A 19,521-nucleotide genomic window follows, 5' to 3' on the forward strand; every position below is an offset into this window, starting at 1 on the left:
CTAGATCACTAGATGGGCCATATATAAGACAGATTTTTTTTTAAAAGCTTTCTTGTTTAGGTTTTAAATACTTGGTTCTCTCTGTGTACTCTAGGTGGCTTCCATAGCATCATTTTGAAAATCCCCATAGGATCTAAATGTTTAGGAATCAAGGGACTTGAGTTGAGGAGTACAGACAGAGGTGGGAGGCAGGAGGAGACTAAGAAGACCATTTATTTTCTGGCGAACGGATGTATCATATGGCATGCCATTAGTAATAGCAGAAAGCAAGCACTCATCATTGGCTGAGATAATGGCATGATCCTTGATATCAAAACAGCATCTTGTAGAAAGGAATAAAGGGAAGAGTGATAAAAGAGAGTCAAAATGCCTGAAGAGGGGCAGAGGCATGAACAAATGAACAAGCACCTCTTTTGGATGAGCATCTAAATAAGAGATGGAGTTGGGAGGGAAGGGAAAGGACAGGTGAAAGGAAAAGGGAGGGTGAGACAGCACACGAAAGGCTTGGGAGGGAAAAACGGGAAAAGTTCAATGTAATTCAGTAAAAAGTAGATGTCACTGAAAGTTTAGAGGCTTGTCAGGGTCAAGATGACCCTACCACTGTACCAAAAGTTGTTTGTTTTACACTGAAGAATATGAGGAGCTGGGTATGATGTCAGAAGGATGGCAAGTTTGAGCTCAGTCAACTCAGTGAGACCCTATCTCAAAATTAAAAATAGAGAAAGGACTGGGGATACAGTTCAGTATGAAGGCCCTGGGTTCAGTTCCCAAAACTGTCCTCTCAAAAAATAAGAGGTAAAAATATATTATTTGACTAATTACATTGTACTGAATGTTTAAATGTGACAACTTTCTTAAAACGTAGCTATCAATGATAGGTTCTGCTAGCCTGGGGTTTAGCTATATCCTCCCAACTTGGTATCAGACCCAGAAAAACAACTTATCTCTCCAAGAGTAACTTCTATGTTCTCCTTCTCATTCCAGAGATAAATCTCCCACTCCCTTTTGCATGTGCACTGAGCCCTTTCCAATCCCAAGATTCCATAACCACCAAAGCTTCCACCTCCAGCCCCAGTAAATCTTTCTGTCTCCTGTTTTACACAGGCAGATACTCCTTCAAATCAGTGGGTAATATGTCATTTTACCCCCTTCCAAGCTCCTCCCCCAACCAAAACTGATAAACGTAGTTCCACTTCTTTGGTTTGAACACCTCTGTACTCCCTGCCCCATGAAGCTCTCCCATGCTCACATTAAAGACTTCCTCTTTTGTCTCCTCATCTCTCATTTTCTCTGAGCTGCTTCAGATTGAGTACCAAAAATAATCAATTAATATCAGTGTGTAGTGAGATAAATAAAATCAAATTTAATTAATTCACCAAATAGTAGTAGTTTTCTTAAATACTGAAATAGTTGTCTTTCAAGCAAGCTGCTCAACAGAATTTGAGAAGAGACAAAGGACCCTGGCATGGTGGCATAAACCTATAATCCTAGTACTTGAGAGGCTGAGGAAGGAGAATCAAGAATTTAAGGACAGCCTGGGGTACATAGCAAGCTCAAGTGTAAGTTCAAGGGAACACAGCATAAGGAATCTTATAGGACTTACCTGAGCTACCATTAAACATGAAGTGATAAGATTTATTTAGATGAAATATTGCTAATTTTGAAAAGACAGGTAGTCTTTAGAACCTCCAATACTTTTTTAATGAGAAAGAGTGAACTAATTTTGCAGTAAATAGAGTTCAGCAATTGTTTCAAAACACATTGTCCTTTCATATTGCTAATATTAAACTTGGTCAAACTTCCTCCAACTTAAGCCACAAGTTTCAATAGTATATATCACTTTTTAAAGGAGATTTTTGTTAAATTGTATTTTTAGTGACATAATTATGCATATTTATGGGATACATTTCAATATATGTATGCATGCAATGGTCATTCTGGGTAATTAACATATCCATCACCTTAAATATCATTAGTCATCAGTAAAAAGCAAATTAAACCACCATGATACACCATTTCATCCCAGTCAGAATCAAGCTATTATCAAAAGGACAAAGATAACACATGTTGGTGAGAAATGTGGAGAAAAAGGAATCTTTATACACTGCTGAGGTAATGTAAATTAGTGGAGCCTGACCTAGCAATCCCACTACTGGGTATATGTTCAAAAGATATAGAATTGGTATGCCCAAGAAAGGTTTGCACTCCCATGTTTATTGCAGCACTATTCATAATAAAGATTTTCTATTATATTCTAATTAATAAACAAAACTGCACTATCTGACAAAGGAAAAAAACCTGAAATGAGACTTCAAAAGTAGGTTCTGCTGCCAATTCTGTTACAAACTTTAATTTACAATAAAGCTGTTTTTTTCAAACATGGCTAGGGCCGGGGGATGCAGCTCAATGGTATAATGACTGAAAAGCTCTGGGTTCTATCTCCAGCACTAGATTCCAGGGTCTGGGAGGCAGGCTAAGTACTTCTGTTTTGAAGTGTCTTTCCAAGTCTTACAAGGAAATTAAAAACAATTATCAAAGATTTTATTTCTCTATTTCATTGCCAACTATTTGAAAATGATTTTCTCTCATGTCAATATGATTATAAATGAGAAAACAGTTCATTGGATGATATATTAATACTAGTTGATACATAAAAATACTGTTTTGCTTTTGTTTTTAGTGAGTCTACCCATTTGATTTGGCATAAAGAAAACATCTCTGGGAGTGGAGATTTAAACTTAACCTCAATTCAATTACTTTTAGTGACATCCACTATTATAAATGCTACAATTACCTTTTTCTCCAATGGAATGAGACCCATTTACTACTTAAAATTTAAAGGCCAACAAGGAACATCCTAACAGACATAAATTTGACTTTCTGCGCCAGCAAACCTCACATTTAATAGCTCTTTTATAACTTCACAATGACCTCTTCCCATCAGTCTTAGTGCTAAGCAGCTTGTGACAGTGGGCTCAAGTAAAAATGCCATCCTTCTAGACACTAATATTTCGTGTCACCTTTCGTATTTCCATATCTGGCTTATTCTGTAAAATTTCCTGTTTATGTGTCAATTTTCTTCACTCGGATGACTTACAAGTACAGAGATTTTGTATCTCCAGTACAAAACAGTTTCTGGAGCACAATATACCTGCTAATGTTTTACTGTGGATTAGGAAAGCACTAGGAATCTCTAACCACAGGCATTTGAATTTAAGTCTGTGAAGAGAACAGACTACCTCGCTTTATTTTTTATTTTTGCAGTGCCAGGGATGGAAACCAGGGCCTTACTCATGATAGGCAAACGCTTTACCACCGTGACTTTAACATTTTTTACGGTATTTATTTTCCTTTTTCCTTCAACACTTGGTAGTATTTCCTCTGGGGAAAATGTTTGTGTCAAACAAAAATGCTTTGATAAGATGCTATGGAGGCAGGTTCACTACTTGGAAGTGATTTTCTGGGCTTTTTTGCTTATATTCATTTTTTGCTTACATTTATATGTCAGCCTTGACTAAACAGGGAGGAATGAGTGTTTTTCAGAATTAAGGCCATTTTGACACCTTTTACACCTTTTGACACCTTGTGGTGATGATTGGGGAGGGGGGTGGTGCTTCTGGAAAGGGAAGTGGAAACTTAACCCAGGAGGAAAGCAAAGTAGCTTGCAGTCTTTTGGTCCTGAGGGGCTTCTTCACTCACTCACACTTCCTGGTAACACACTGGTGCAGCTGTTCTCTAACGGAGGACTCCTCTAATAGCTGTTTAGTTCGGACCGAATGACGATTTGCATTTGCACCTTTCCGTCCCCTGAACGATAACGGCATTTTACCTGCAGTAATATGGTCTAAAATGAACCGCAATCAGCACAAGGTGCTTAGTGTACTAAACAATAAACGCTCCCGTGGGAGAAACAGAGCGATCCGCGCCAAGACACCCTTGACCTCCACGTAAGTATCCGAGTCAGGGGCGCGCACTGGGAGGCGGAAACTGTGAAAACTGCCTTGGAAGCCCGTATCCTTTTCTTTTTTTTGGACCGAAATTGTCCCACAAAAGCAAAAACTAAACCCCAGAAACTTAAAATTTCAAGGCCATATTCGCACAGAAAACGACAACCGTTTACGTTGCAATGTTTTCATTCTGTGGCTGGCTCCAACGGCGGGTGTAATTTTATCGCGAGAAGGGAAAAGAACAGGACGGGGCCACGCCGCGCGTCACAGGTTTTTCTATTTACCTCTACACGCGGCCACAGATGTCACTCGTTGGGAAGCCCGCCGGAGACGCCGGGAGCGTCCCCTCGGCCACGTCCCCTCTCCCCGGGCTCTCACTTGACCCTGAGCCGCCCCGGCGCGTACAGTGCACAGCGCCAGGCCTGGGTAGGACGGGGGCGACACGCCCTCGCAAGTGTCCTTCTCCGCGGACGACCCCTTGACGCGGATTTTTTGACACCCTCCCAATCCTTATGCTGCTCGAGCGAGGCAAATAAGAGTAAGAAAATAGCCAGCGGGACAGGCAAACAGGGACAGGTCCCCCCCCCCCCACGCCGCCCAGCGCGCATGCGCAGCAACCGCGGCGCGAAGGGCGGGGCCAAACTACGATTTGGGAGCTCCACTCTTACTCCCCGCCCCTTTCCGTCGTCCCGCCTCTGGCTCGCGGAGCAACCGACTCCCGCCCGCTCCTCCACGTCAATCACCCTCCTCCTCGCACTCTCTGCACCTTGTTCTTAATCTCCACACGGATATCGCCGGACGCCGGTCCTGTCCTCCAGGGTGCGAGCGTGTGTGAGTGAGCACGAAGGCACCGCCAGCGGGCGTCCTGCCCAGCTTCGGCCGCCACCGAGCCCCTCAGCGGCGCGCCTAGCGCCGGAGGCCGCGGCCAGGCTCCGTGGGGCGCTCCGGCAGCCGCCTCGACTCGCGTCCTCGCTGGGCCTCAGCCGGCGCCCGGAGCCCGGCCCGCTCTCCTCAGCCGCTGCCACCGCTGCCGCTGCGTTCTCCGCGGCCCGGCCCGGCCCGGCCTGCCGCCCGCGTTTCCTCCGGCCGGCCGGGCCGCTCCCCCCGCGGGCTGCCTGCATGTCTGTGCTGCCCTCAGCCCCGCCGCCGCCGCCACCGCCTCCGCCGCCGCCGCCGCCCCCGCAGCCTCGCCGCCCCGCCGCCGCCGCCCGGAGCCCGGCGCGCTGGATGCAGGTGAGGGGCGCGCGAGGGGCGGACGAGTGCGCGGGCGCCATCCGGGCGGGCGGCGGGCGGCGGGTGCTAGCCCTCGGGAGCCTGCGCGCGCCGGCGGGAGTGAATGTGAGGGAGAGTGAAGGAGTGTGAGATCTCCGCCGCGGGGACATGGCCGCGGCGGCAGGGCGCGCGGAGCGGACTGAAGCAGAGCGTCCCTGCGCCTCCGGGTAGGCTCGGGAGCGCCGGGCGGCGAAGCGCCGGGAGCCGAGGTGGGAGCGGGCCCGGTGCGGGCGGGCTCGGGCGGGGGTCGAGGGTCTGCGCGCTCGGACTCTGAGAAGTCAGGCCAGAGCGGCGCGCCCTCCGCGGACGCCCGGTGACAGCGGCGCCACGGGCCTGGTGGGCCCCGGGGGAGCGCGTCGGCCTGCAGCGCGGCCTACCCGCCTCGGGCCCGCGCAGGTGAGGTTCGGGGGCGGGACGCGCCGCTGGCCGCCGCCTTGGCCGCCTTCGCGTCTCCCGAGGCGAGGCGGGGGTTTCTGTTGGCGTTGTGACCGCCACCCTTCCTTGGGTGGCGAGGGGACCGGAGGGAAAGTGAATCAGAGCCGTAGATCTGGGATATGGGGCATTCGGGTTCTTTTTCTCATATTTCCCTCAAGCTGTGCGTGCAGGGACTGGGTAAATATTTTGGGTTTTTGTTGCAAATACTTTCTTGTTGGTAAGACGTATTTTTTTTTCCTTTTTTTGGGTAAGAGCGACATTTTCCATAGTGGGTGGAGAAGGAAAGGGAGCTAGGTTTTTTGGCCTACGATGTTGGTGGGGTTGGATCTATTTCTTTGCGTTCGAAATTGTTTCATCCTGCCTCCTAGGGGGCAAAGGAAGGCACGCGCTGAGCTGAGGTCTTCAAGAAAGAGGAAGTTACCAGAGCTGTCATCTTCTGCCACTCACCAGCTGTTTACAGAGCTCTTGAGGAGGATTGTGCTCAGAGAGTTGAGCTCAGCTATTGGTACACTTTAGGAGCACAGCGCCACATTTTAGGAGATGTACGTTTACTAGTTATTGGAATTGTCTCTCGAGACAGTCACGTTTTCCTCATAGTCTCCAAAATCTAGCGCAAATAGCTTCTTCCCAGTGTGTGGAAAGCTATCTTGAAAGTACTGTAAGCAAAGTGCGATTATAAAGATAAAATCTGCTGTCAATAGGTGTACCATGCATTTGGAAACCAAATATAAATGGCAATTGGGTAATTATTTGCTGACTTACTTCACCTTTTTATCTACTTAGTTTATCTAGCTAGACCCTTACAATGAAGAAAATGGTAAAACAGGTTTCATCCTTTTAGGCCCTCCTCTTTATAAGGGATAAGGATAGGGATTGATCTTTGAGCCTGGTCTCAAAGAAATAGCGATGCTGTTCCCTGAGGTGTGGGAGTAAGAGGAGGACTGAAGAGCTGTTTTCTGTCACAACTAATTCAGAGGTAGTTTGACATGTGTAGTTTAATGGCAAAAAGATTTAAAGACCTCAGGACTCTCCAATGCCTTTTTTCTTAGCTGTTTGGCCATAGGCACAGTACTGTATGTAGCATTCAGAAATCTTTGCTTTCTTATCTGCAGTAGAAAGATAGTACCTTTCAAGGGACCCTGAGATTGAACCCAGGGTCTAGAAATGCTTAGGCAAGTGGTTTACTGTGTTACATTCCCAGCTCTTGTCTTTTCCCCTCTCTCTACTCGAAATTGTGATCCTAACAATTTCATTCATGTTCATTGCTGGGCTTACAGGTGTGTGCTAAAGTACTAGCTCCCAGCCCTTGTTTAAATTTTGTTCTGGAACTCACTTCCCTAAGTTGCCTAACCTGGCTATGATTTTGAAATCCTCCTGCCTCAGCCTGCGTAGCAGGTCTGTAACAACATCCAGTGTTGTCCTGTTCTTCCGCTACTCCCATAATACTTTTTTGTAAGATGTGAGAATAGAATAATGAAGTGTCTGCGACCTAGTTGATACTTACAGTTCTGCCTACTACAGCCTTATGAATATTGAAAAACATTCATAAGTATTAATTACCAAGAACAGTAATAACTGAGTAAAAAACAAGGTAATAGGATTTACATTGGGAATGTAGCTTAGCGATTGAGCACTTGCCTACCATGTATGAGATTCTAAATTACATTCTTTAACATAAAAAACAAGTAAACAAAAAACCTGGTATTGTATGATGGCAAATGCCTGTAATCCCAGGACTTTGAAGGCTGTGGGAGAAGGATCACAAGTTTACAAATTGAAGGGAGACCCTGTCTGGGAAAACCAACCAAACAAAAGAAATCAAGATAGTGGAATAATTCAGTGTCTTTTAATATGTACACAATAGATAAAAAATAGTTTTATTGTGTTTTAAGTTCTTTTTCTAGATGTCTGATTGTCATTAATGTAGCTCAGTATTGTAGTTCATGGAGAATAGTTGTTCATATTTTTCATACTTTCTAATAACCCATCAGTTTTATTACATAGGAGATTTTTGCTGTGTAGCCCTAGAGAAAAAATTTAAGGTAGGATGTACACGTAATAAAATGAAGTGTTAAAAAGGGTCAAGGAACCAGAGTTTGTACAGAGCCATAGAAAATTAGTACCACAGTTCACATTGATTTTGAGAAACAAAACTTCAGATGTTTTTGAGTAAAATAAAAAATCTTAGCAACTTCCTATGTTTCATTTTTATTGTTTTGTATGGAGTAGTAAATGTATTTATTAAATTTTAAATGCATTGTCTGGAAAAAAAACCCATGAAATACAAAGTAAAAGCTAACAGAAAGGTTAATGGAAGTTTTTTTTTTCTTTTTTTTTTTAATTTGGTGAAGGCGAGGTAAAGAGATTGTTGAGGAGTTTTATTGATTTGTTTGTAATGTCCTTGTTTACAAATGTGAATATTCTTAATTAGGCGTTATATCGTTATTGTTTGTATCAGCAATGGTAAATTTAAAAATTTACTAGATTTTCCTACAATTAAAATTTTGACACAGTTGGTTTAATTTTTTAATATAGAAAAATTTCTGTGAAGTGCTTCATTAGAATGTAAAGTATTGGGGCTGGGGATTTAGCTCAGCGACATAAGCGCCTGTCTTGCAAGTGTGTGGTCTTAGGTTCAATACCTGGTACCGATAAAGAAAAAGACAAAAAAAAAGGAATGTAAAGTACCATAATTTAAAGTGTGTTGTGGGTTTGTGTATCTTTATAATGAATAGAGAAATCATCTGTCATATGGTTGTATTTAAAATCTTAAATGCTAACACTTAAAATATAAAAACAAATTATGCCCTTATTTGGTAATTTTCATTGGACACTGTGCATTATACAGTATTTAAAAAGCTTACTGATACATATATAAAATATAAGCTTGCATACATATATTGCATATATATCTGTATTTTTTTTATGTTGGGAGAATTGGCGAAAACATTTTTTGGTCATCATGAAGACAGATGAATTTCAGCTACTTTTAAATGTTTTTTGTACCAGGTATGGAACTCACAAACTCAAGGTACTTTTATTTAGACAGTGAAATTTACTAAAAGTGAAACACTTCCTATGCAATCTTTGTTTAAAGGAATTACAGTATAACAGCATTAAGGTGGAGAATTGCTTAGGTTTTTAATTTTTTGTTGTTGTTATCTTTTTCCTTTATATCAGTACCAGGGATCGAACTCACGATTGCCTGCCTGCAAGGCAGGCGCTTCTGCTGCTGAGCTAAACCCAGAACCTCTGCACTGAGCTGCTTCTTTCAGCACTTTTTGTTTTAATTTGTTAAAAAAAATTTGAGGCAGGGTCTTGCTAAGTCACTAAGTTGCCCAGGCTGGACTCAAATTTAGCTCCTCCTATGTCAGTCTCTCAGAGAGTGCTGGGATTACAACTGTGCACCACCATAAGTATGTTTTAAAAATTAATGCTATTTAAAGGGAATTTTAAACATTCTTTTTTTTTCCCAAATTCATTTTATTTCAGAGAGAAGAAAGTAAAAAAATTTCAAAATATGACAATTGAAAAAAAACCATGTCAATTGGGGCAACAGTGGTGTACATACATTGCACCTTATCATACCTACATCATTCACCTGGAGCACAAGACATCTGCATTCAATTGTCTGAACAATACCAGTACTACTTGTTCTCTTCAGTGATCTCAGAGAAAACAGTAGTATAACTACTTAACTATACACACACACACACACACACATACATATATGTAGACATGTTTCTTTCAGCTTCTCACCTAGTGAGATAATATGTTTACATATATGTCATTTCATTTGAGTAGGGTCTCAAGTTGCATTCATTTTACTATAAATGTCTCCAGTTTATCCTTCTTTATGACTAAGTAGTACCCATTATATAAAAATACCACATCTTTTTTATCTATTTAGGTTGTTTCCAAAATCTTGGTATTACAAAGTGTGCTGCTGTAAACATGGGTGCACATATATTGCTATGGTGTGATACTTTTAATTCTTTTGGGAAAATACCCAGAAGGGGAATAGCTAGGTTGAATGGGACCTTTAGTCCTAGTTTTTTGAGGAATCTCTACATTGATTTCCACAGTGGTTGCACCAGTCTATATTCCCATCAACAATGGAGAAGGGTTCTTTTTTCCCTACAGCACCTCCAGCATTTGCTTATTGGTTGATTTCTTAATAATAGCCATTCTTTCTGGAGTGAGATGGAATCTCAGTATTATTTTAATTTGTATCTCTTAAGTGACCAATATTGTTGAACATATTTTCGTATATTTGCTGTTTGTATTTCTTCATCTGAGAAATGTGTATTCATCTCAGATGCCCGTTTTTTGGATTGGGTCTCTAAATTTGGGGGGACTGATTTTTTTGAGTTCTTTATATGTTCTCATAGTAATCCTTTGAGATATAGCTGGCAAACGTCTCCCATGTTGTGGGTTGTCTCTACTCTGTTGGTGGTTTCTCTTGCTGTGTGAAAGCTTTTCAGTATTATCAGATCCTAGTTGCTGATTCTTTGTGATAGTTCCTGTGTAACTGGGATTTTGTTCTTAACATCTTTGCCTACACCAATATCTTCAAGAGTTTTACCTACTGTTTTCCAGCAGATTTAATGTTTTTGTTTTAATATTAAGATCTTTGATTCATGCCAGTTTTAGCTTACTGCATGGTCAAAGGTATGGGTCTAATTTTAATCTTCGGCATGTGTAAGCCAGTTTTCCAGCATCATTTATTAAATAGGCTATCTTCCAGTGAATGTGTTTGGCACTTTTGTCAAAGATAAGGTGGCTTAAAGTGCCTGAAGTTGTTTCTGCATCTTCCAATCTGTCACATTGATCTTCATGTCTGTTTTTTTTTTTTTTCCAGTATCACACTGGTGACCCTTCTTTTTCAAAATTCATGTTATGAATGTCTTTAACTAGAAGGAATTGGAATACTTGGGAATTTCTGCATTTATTACTTAGGGGATGATAATTAAGATAATAAATATACCAGAATTTCAGTAGCTTAACACAGTTTTACTCACCTGACAGTACAGTGCAGGTGCTCCTGGGCAGCAGGCCTGTGGCTTTCCCTCAAGGAATAATTTAGAGACCTAGACACTTTGTGTCTTGTCATTGCACTGTTCCAAGAGTCCTAGAGTCCTGGAGTCATGCCTATTCCCTGTAGATCATTTCTTATTTAGGGGTTCTAACTGAAAGTGACATCTGTCTAGGTTTAATTTGTTACAGAACCTTATTTGAATGCATAGAGAGTGGGAAATGTATTTCCTGGATCACCTCTGCTACAAGGGGTATTTCATGGTATTATTTTATGCAGTAGTATATTTATATGACATTTTGTCTAAAAACTGAATTGTACTTAAGAGTTCCTTTCCATCTTTGGAGAGTAAAATTATAGGAGAAGGGAACGAAGTATGGAAGGTGAAAAGGGGCAAAAGTGAGCAGAGGAAGGGAAAACTGATGTATAAGGGGCTTGGAATACAGGTGAACTTCAGATATTTAAAGGTAAGCAGTTTTCTAAACAACATTGTAATTGGATCCATATCATTTGGTGGGTGTCTTTTATTATTCAGTTATTGATTTGTCTTTGTGGTTTATTGGGTTCTGGTTATTTGAGTTACTTCTCTTTGTTCTTTGAAATAAGTTGAGACCAGTAGGGTACAGTTCTTCATTTTTCTAGGAAACACAATTTAAAAACAATTTTCTTGATTGGTAGGCAACAGCATTATTACTGTTACCTTAAACTTTAAGGAATTATCACTTAGATGAAATTTATCATGTTCTTGCAGTTTGCTGTTGCTGTTTTTGTAATTCCAAAGCCATTAAAATTTATATAAGTAATCCAGAAATAACAAAACTATTAAAGTGAACAGTGAAGGCTTAATTATTAACTTGTGCTCATGCTTCTTGATAAAAATACTACAACTTTCTTTTACTAACTTCACTAACACTGGCCCTCTAATACATTAAATGGATTTTACCTCTTGCCAATTTTTCCTCTGCTGTACTGAGGATCCACTGAGCTATTTTCCCATCGGTTTTTATATTTTATTTTGAGGCAGGATCTAAACTGCCCATGCCAGGCTCAAATGTGCAACCCTGCTTTTACCTTCCAAGCAGCTGAGACTATATAGGCAACCTTATTTGGCTGGACAGTGTAGATTTTAATTGGATCACAATTTATTCTCACATTGCCCAGGATTCTTGCACTGTGAAATCTTAGTTTGGTGTCACCTTTACTTGCTTTTAGAAATCTAAGGAATTTTAAGAGGGATCTCTGGGGGAGTTCGTATCTGTTGTTATTACTCAGATAGAAAATTGAGTAATCTGGTTAATTTTTCTGTAGTAAATATTTGTGATATTTTGAATCTTGAAAATTAAAAGTCTTGAAGACTATGTACTCATTATTACTATACCAGGTTCTAAAGAAAACTGGGAAGCCAGGTACAGTCGTGCTTACCTATAATCCTAGCACTTTGTAGACTAAGACAGAACTATCAGAAGTGTCAGCCAAAACCACATAACAGTATCTTGTTTTAAGAAAACAAAAACAAAAAACATGAAAGATGTAAAAGAAACCCTTGCAAAGTATATCGCTTGATGATAAAGCATATACTTTAGTTATACAAAATAGCAGCTGAACAAGTGCGAACCACCAGTGTATAAACTATATATAGATTTTGAGAGTGAGGGTAGCAAAATGGAAGGTCACGGGGCCACAGATTCCTTCATAAAATGGTTGTCTTTTTTTTAAAAACAGCATTTCTGAGAAATAATTCACATACTTGAAAAGTAACCTATACTGCTGAATTTGGTGACACATGCCAGCAGTGACTGAGGCAGGAGTATCTGGAATTTGAGGCCAGCCTGAGCAATATAGGAAATTGAGTACTGTCTTGGACATATACCTAGTGTGAATGTCTTTCAACCCCCCCCCCCCCCCGCCAAAAAAACAAAACAAAACGAAACAAAACAAAAAAAACCACCACCCCCGAAACCAAACCAATAAATGAGGAAACAAGTACTCATTGGAGTAATTTTTAATATACTCAGAATTGTGCAACTGCTACCACAATAAGTATTTTATTTTTGTGTGTGTGTGTGACAGGATCTTGCTATGTGGTTGAGGCTGGCCTTGAACTCACCATGTATCTCAGGCTGGCTTCAAACTTGTGGCAGTCTTTCTGCCTCAGCCTCCCAGGTGCTGAGATTATAGGCATGTACTACCATGCCTGGCACAGTCAATTTAAAAAACTAAAAAATGTTCTGTATCATTTGATTCACCTTTCGTTCCCCTATTCCCTTAATTCTACATAAAGTAATAGAAAACTTTCTCTGTAGCTTTGCCTATTTTAGGCATTTGATACAAATGAAGTACTATCTTGTCTTTTGGGATGAAATTCTTTCACTTACTGTGTTTACAGTTCATCTGGGTATTGTGGTGCTTGCCTTTAATCCCACTACTTGGGAGACTGAGGCAAGAGTAAGACTGACCCTGTTTTAAAAAGAAAAAAAAAAAAACCCACAAATGAACAACAACAAAAATCATCCATGTCATAGTGTGTAATAGTACTTCATTCTTTTTATAACTGAATAGTACATCCTTTTATGGGTATACTGAATTTGTTTATTACTTAGCTGATGGGTATTTGGTTGTTTCTACTTTTTTGGCTTCTGTGTGTCATGCTGCTGTGAGTATTCATGTATAAGTTTTAACTGTAAATGTGAAGGTTTACTACTGGACACTGTTACCCCACTGATTCATGTTTTTGCTGTAATGCCAGCACTGTCTTAAGTACTGTACCTAATTGAGAAGTGTAAGTCCTCCAACTTTTTCATTATTATTTTAAATAGGATCTTGCTTTGTAGTTCAGGGTGACCTTGAACTCACTATGTAGTCCAGGCTAGCTTTGAATTTACAGTAATCTTGCTATTGATTTTCTCGGAAACTTTTGTCCTTCTCAGAAGTTAAAATGTAGACAAACTTGAAAAATTTTGGTGGATCTGTGCCTTGAACTCAGGGTCTTCACAATGAGCATTTATTTACTTTTTAAATTTTAAGACAGGGCCTTGTTAAATTGCTCAGGCAGGACTCAATCTGGTGATCCTTTTCCTCAGTCTTTCCAAGTGTTTGGATTACACATGTGAACCACCATACTGGTTTGTATTCTTTTCTCTAGAAAGATTGATAGTTTCTAATTTTTTAGTCCACTTTAAAATTTTGTTATATATAAAATGTATTGTTTTAAAGACTTAAGTAGTTTGTTGTATGAAAGACTCATTCATACTGCATAGATGCTTGGTAATTTTAGGCTTTCCAATATTGTTTTTGCTTATTAACATTTGAAGTAGGTAACACATAATTAGGGTTAATCACTTCTCTGACTTTTGGCTAAGATCAAGTGCAGAATTAAGGCTAAATACTTTATATTCATTTTTATTTGGAGAGAACCTGCTCTTTAAACTTGTTTCTCTTTTTACATGTTACTTAGATTTCCTAAATGAATAATATAGATCAGAATTATGCTGATAAAAAGAACAGTATACTGTTAAAAGAGCAGAAGTAAATTTAGATTATGCCATCTTTAATGTCACTAGATCTATAGATACACACCTATTTCTTTCTGATTGTAATATTCACTGTATTTAAATTAAACCCCCAGAGTGTATTCTGTAGCTTCATAGGTAGTGCAATCTTCTGTAACATCTATATGTGAATTTGTGATACTATAATATGAATTTTATACAGAATGGTAACTTGAAATACTGTAAGAATTTCAATCACCAAAAATAGATCTAACTTGGTAGTACATATTAATAGGCTTCTATGGACTACAACTTACTGTATTCATAGTTCTGGGGAATAAAAAGGAATTTAGGATTTTGTGTGTGTTGGCTAGGGATTAATTAAAATTTGTTCATGATATGCATGTGCTCTAATGCTTAGTTATATTGCCAGTTCCAAGGAATAGTCTTTACTAGGTATGTAATCATTCTTAATATACTGTTGAGTACCAAGAATGTGAAAAGCCACTCCTTTTCTATGTAAATGTATAATTCTAATTAGTTTTCATGAAAATTTTGTGAGTTAGGTAGTAGAGTTCTCAGTCTGAAAAGGAATTAAGAATGATTAAGTCTTTTACTTTCCAGCTCTTAGGACGTTGATTTAACTACTCCATGTTTCCAGTTTCCTCATTTGTAATAGAGATAATAGCAGTCCTTATCTCACAGAGTTGTTTAATGATTAAATAATGTGAGAACTGTAAAGTTGCAATAGTACCTGGCATATCTGTAATAAAAAATAGCCCCAAATTCCTCAGTGTATATTAGCTATTACTATTTTTTCTAATTAGGACACATACAAGTTAATTTGCCTAAAATGTTTCTCTCCAAAATGTGTTTTGTTGTTGTTGTTTGTTTGTTTTTGAGATAGGATCTCACTATGCAGTTCAGGCTGGAGTTGGTAGCCCAGGCTGGTCTTGAACTCACAATGATCCTCTTGCCTTAGCCTCCCAATCCTCCTGTCTCAGCTTCCTGAGTGCTGGGATTACAAGAGTGCTGTTTTGAAGTCCAACCATGCTTTTGTTCCTCTGTTTTCATTGATTCTATCATGTTGTATCTTACTGGATTTTATTATGTGTGATAGTATAAACAAATCTTTTATGGACAATGAGATAATATAGTAACTTTCGTTTTCTGTTATTTGGTTCTGAATGCCCTGTAATACTTTCATTCTCTTTAATGGTTTTATACTATTTTGTTATGTTTGATACTATTTGTGTATGAAGCTTTACTCAGTTATTTCAAGGAAAGAGATATTATGGTAGCTACTGATATATTGGGTTGTCTTGTGGTGAAATACTGTGTTGCTTAAATTGTTCTGTTCTGATCTGCTTTGTTATGTCCTCTTTTTTCTTAATGTCTTTAAAATAAAAAAAAAGTGCTCCACCACACCCAGCTCCACAATGTTTATACTTACAAGGTGTTTCAGTCTAGTTATAGCAAACACCTAAAGGCAAAATATGCCAGGTGACAAAGTAACATCAAGTGCTTTAACATAACAGAGTACATTGGGTTTTGACCAACAGATGAGTAAGAGAGGAATTGGTTTGCTTTTCCTTTATGATGAAGAGATGAAAAGAAGGGAATAAATTGACCGATGACTGAAATACCTTTCTTAATGTCAGCTTCCATTATTACTCCTTTAAGTTACTCATTTATATACATTGTCATAAGAGAATTCTTTGTAGCATTCATTGCGCATTACTTAAATTCCCTACTTAAAGTGCTTCAATAGTAATATTAGTTACTGTTTTCAGGATACATATTATATACTAAGGCAGGAGTCAGAGTTTTCTGCAAAGAAACATATAATAAATATTTTGGCTTTATGGATTATATTAGTTCTTCCTTGCATGTTTTAATTTTTGTTGTAATCTCTATGTGCCTGTGTGTGTATTGGGGATTGAAACTTGAACATTGTATTACTGAGCTGCACTATCAGCCTTTAACATTTTTTTGAGACAGTCTGCATGAGTTGCCCATTTTGGCCTTGAACTTGTGATCCTCCTGCTTCCGTTTTCTGAATAGCTGAGATTGTACAAGTTTGTGCCACTGTACTAAGCTTGTAATTATTTTGTTTTTTGACGATTGCTTACATGTATAAATGGCAAATCAGATAGTAAGGAGTTTGCAGATCCGCGTGCTAGGAGGTTTGCGTGAACCTCCTTTCTTGTTACAATCTTGGTAAAATTGATATCCTCTAAGTTGAAGATACTGAAGTTTAACAAATTTGATAAAAGTCATATAATAAATGACAGATTCAGAATTCACTGGAATTCCTAAACCTGTATCCTTTTCAAGATACCTATTACTTCCTATTGTTTTTAGAATAAAATGCAAATTTCCTAGCATGATGATCTTTTTTTTGTTTTTGTTTTTGTTTTTTTTTTTGGTCTTTTTTCGTTTTTATCGGTACCGGGGATCGAACTCACGACTGCCTGCTTGCAAGGCAGGTGCTTACACTGCTGAGCTAAACCCCCAGCCCTGCATGATGATCTTTTATTTGCTTACCCTTTTATTTATTATTCTTTCATATATTTCTTAGTTTAGGCATACTAAGTTACTTACAGCCTGGTCTATGCTTTACATGTACCTACAGTACAGCTCCTCACTGAGTTTAATAATTAATCTGTGCTCTCTACTCTGGAAACCTTATGTGACACTTCTAATTTTTGTTTTATGATCTTTTTCTTTGTTCCTTTAGCATCCTGTGTACTGCTTTGTTAATATTTAACACATTATATTTACACGTGTAGTCTGCTTTCCATTACACTGTGTGATTTTTACTAACAGATAAACTTTATAACTTGTGTTTGACAACATAGTAGGAATTTAATGTTGGGCATATGGTAGGGATTCAGTATATATTAAATGAATAATCAAATGGCATTGCAAATGGAGTTGTAGAAAGGTTGAATACAGATTTAAGGCCCAATTGGTAATTAATTACTGACTAACTTCCATGACTTAAATGGGAATGTCTATAAGGCCAGTAAGGCAAGTTGGAGCATGATTATGGAGTGGTTTGAATATCTGGATAAAGAATTTTGAATCTGTCCTGGCATCAGTACAAACATTTGAACTGTATAGCAGCAGAGTTTTTAATCTGTAAACTGGAATCACTTATTAATATATCAATTTTATCTTGTTACATTGCTTTACATATTTTGTAGAACATTTATTAACTGCACACTTTTTGTATTAACAGACTCTCACATGTGGCTCAGAAATCTCATGATTATCAGTACAGTTAAAGAAATTGGGAACCATTAATAAATTTGAGCAGGTCAATGGCAGTTTGAAATTTGTTTATTTATTTTTGTGATCTTCAGGTTCAGACCTAGAGCCTTTGCGTGCTAGGCAAATGCTTTACCACTGAGGGAGCTATACACCTAACCTCAGAAATTTATTCTTATTTATTTATTTGACAGTACTGGGAATTGAACTTGGGGCCTTACATTGGCCTGCATCATGACCCTTTTTATTTTGAATGTTTTGCTGAGTTTCCCAGCCTGGCCTTGAGTTTCTAATCCTCTTGCTTTAGCCTTGAGTAACTGAGTTTACAGCCACAGAGCACTGTGCCTTTTGTGTAATTTTTTTTTAAAAGATTAATCTAGTTGAGATATGCAGAATCCATTGAGATGTTAGAGAAGGGAATCATTTCTAAAAAGACTTAATATGTGAAAGTGAAAAGAAGTGAATCTGTGTTGATTGTAAAAGAAAAGAAAGTTTTCAAGTAACATTGATGATTCAGTATTAAGTTAGGACACAAATGAAAAAACGGAAGAAAGAGATAATTTTCAGAAAAGGAATATAGATTTTGTGTTAGGCAGATTAATTGGCTTATTTATTTTTTATTAGAGTGTGATTTGTTGGACCTGAGTAGTTTGAATATTTTCATGATTGACTTCGCTTGCCTCTAAATTCATGAATTCTTAACCCTTGTTTAGTGCTGTAAACTCCACTGGCATTCTGGAGAAGGTTTTAAGTCCTTTTTGGAAAAATAATTTTAAAAGATTGAAAGAAAGTAAATGGGATTAAAAAACAACCTGTTATATTGAAATATCAAAATATGTAAAAACGTATTTGTGATACAGGTATTATATGTACTTCTTTATCAATGCATTTAAATAACAAGACACAGGGGCCTGGGGGTTTAGCTCAGCGGCATAAGCGCCTGCCTTGCAAGCAGGGAGTCGTGAGTTCGATCCCCGGTACTGATAAAAAAAGGAAAAAGACAAAAAAAAAAAAAAAATTAAATAACAAGACACAGTGCTGAGTCTGATGACTACCATAATTTTGAATTAGTGATACATCTGGATAATATTTTGAGATGTGTCAATTACTGTGATATGAAAATTAATTAGTAAGGGCTGGGGATTTAGCTCAGCGGCGTAAGCGCCTGCCTTGCAAGCGCACGGTCATAAGTTCAATCCCTGGTACAAAAAAAAAAAAAAAATTAGTGACATAGCTATTGCTAACACTGTACTATGATAAATTGTCTAGCTCTGTGTAACAGAGGTTCTATAATTAGAACTTACTAGAAATAGTGATACAATTTTCTTTCTGTACAAATTAACAGGTGGCTGAAATTTAGTAATTTTCATATAGTAGCCTGATTTCACTGTTTTGAGTATTTCTGTAAAAGTGATGTATTTTTCTCTGCAAATGGTAATATTTTATGCCATTATGTCAGGTTTTGGGACTAGTTTATATTCGTTGCAAAAGACAACATTCAAGTAATACCAAAGAACATTTTCTAGTTATTGTTGAACTTGGGATCTTCCTGCCTCGGTTTCCTGAATAGCCAGGGTTTAAGAACTTGGTTCTGTTTTTATACTTTTGAAAGGATAGTTGCAACATCAAAGTAATTACACATTAGAAAGTTGATGCATTTGTTGTATAATGGGTGTGTATTTCTCCAAACTCTTATTATATTAATTTTTGCGATTCTGACAGTAAAAAGTCATATATATTTTAAAATTTGCAACTTTTTTGCTAATAGTGGGGGTTTTCAATTCACATTTCTTGAGGTCTCCTGTATTTATTCTTTTTTTGACTTTGCCTGATTGTGACCTTTATTTCAGATTTTGTTTTTGGAGTGTTTATGGTTTTTTTTCTTACTGATTTGTAAGACCTTGGTGCCTCATTTCTCTGAGCACTTAAATTCTACTCTCAAATGTGTACTGTATCTACCTCTCATGAATCCTCCTTATGTCTGTTAAAAAAATTACATTATTGTTCATTATGAAAGTTACCCGAATAGTGTGTGTTCCTCAGTTTACAACCAAATAAGCCATGTGGTATG

At 38.6% G+C, this 19,521-nt stretch overlaps 1 protein-coding gene across 2 annotated transcripts in view; it reads left to right on the forward strand.

Moving 5' to 3' along the window:
• The first annotated feature begins 3,723 nt into the window (after positions 1-3,723).
• Cnot6l (CCR4-NOT transcription complex subunit 6 like) overlaps positions 3,724-19,521 on the forward strand; it is a 122,721-nt gene continuing 106,923 nt past the window's right edge. Inside the window, exon 1 of one of the 2 annotated variants that reach the window (XM_063247219.1) lies at positions 3,724-3,947. In XM_063247219.1, coding sequence (XP_063103289.1) covers positions 3,850-3,947 — 98 coding nt within the window. In that variant the 5' untranslated portion in view covers positions 3,724-3,849. Of the gene's footprint in view, positions 3,948-5,045; positions 5,181-19,521 lie in introns of those variants that run through there. The other variant, XM_063247220.1, reaches the window with a different exon arrangement.

Source organism: Cavia porcellus, unplaced genomic scaffold (assembly GCF_034190915.1).
Source record: "Cavia porcellus strain 051 isolate PalLab524CR breed Dunkin Hartley unplaced genomic scaffold, mCavPor4.1 scaffold_4, whole genome shotgun sequence".
NCBI lineage: Eukaryota > Metazoa > Chordata > Mammalia > Rodentia > Caviidae > Cavia > Cavia porcellus.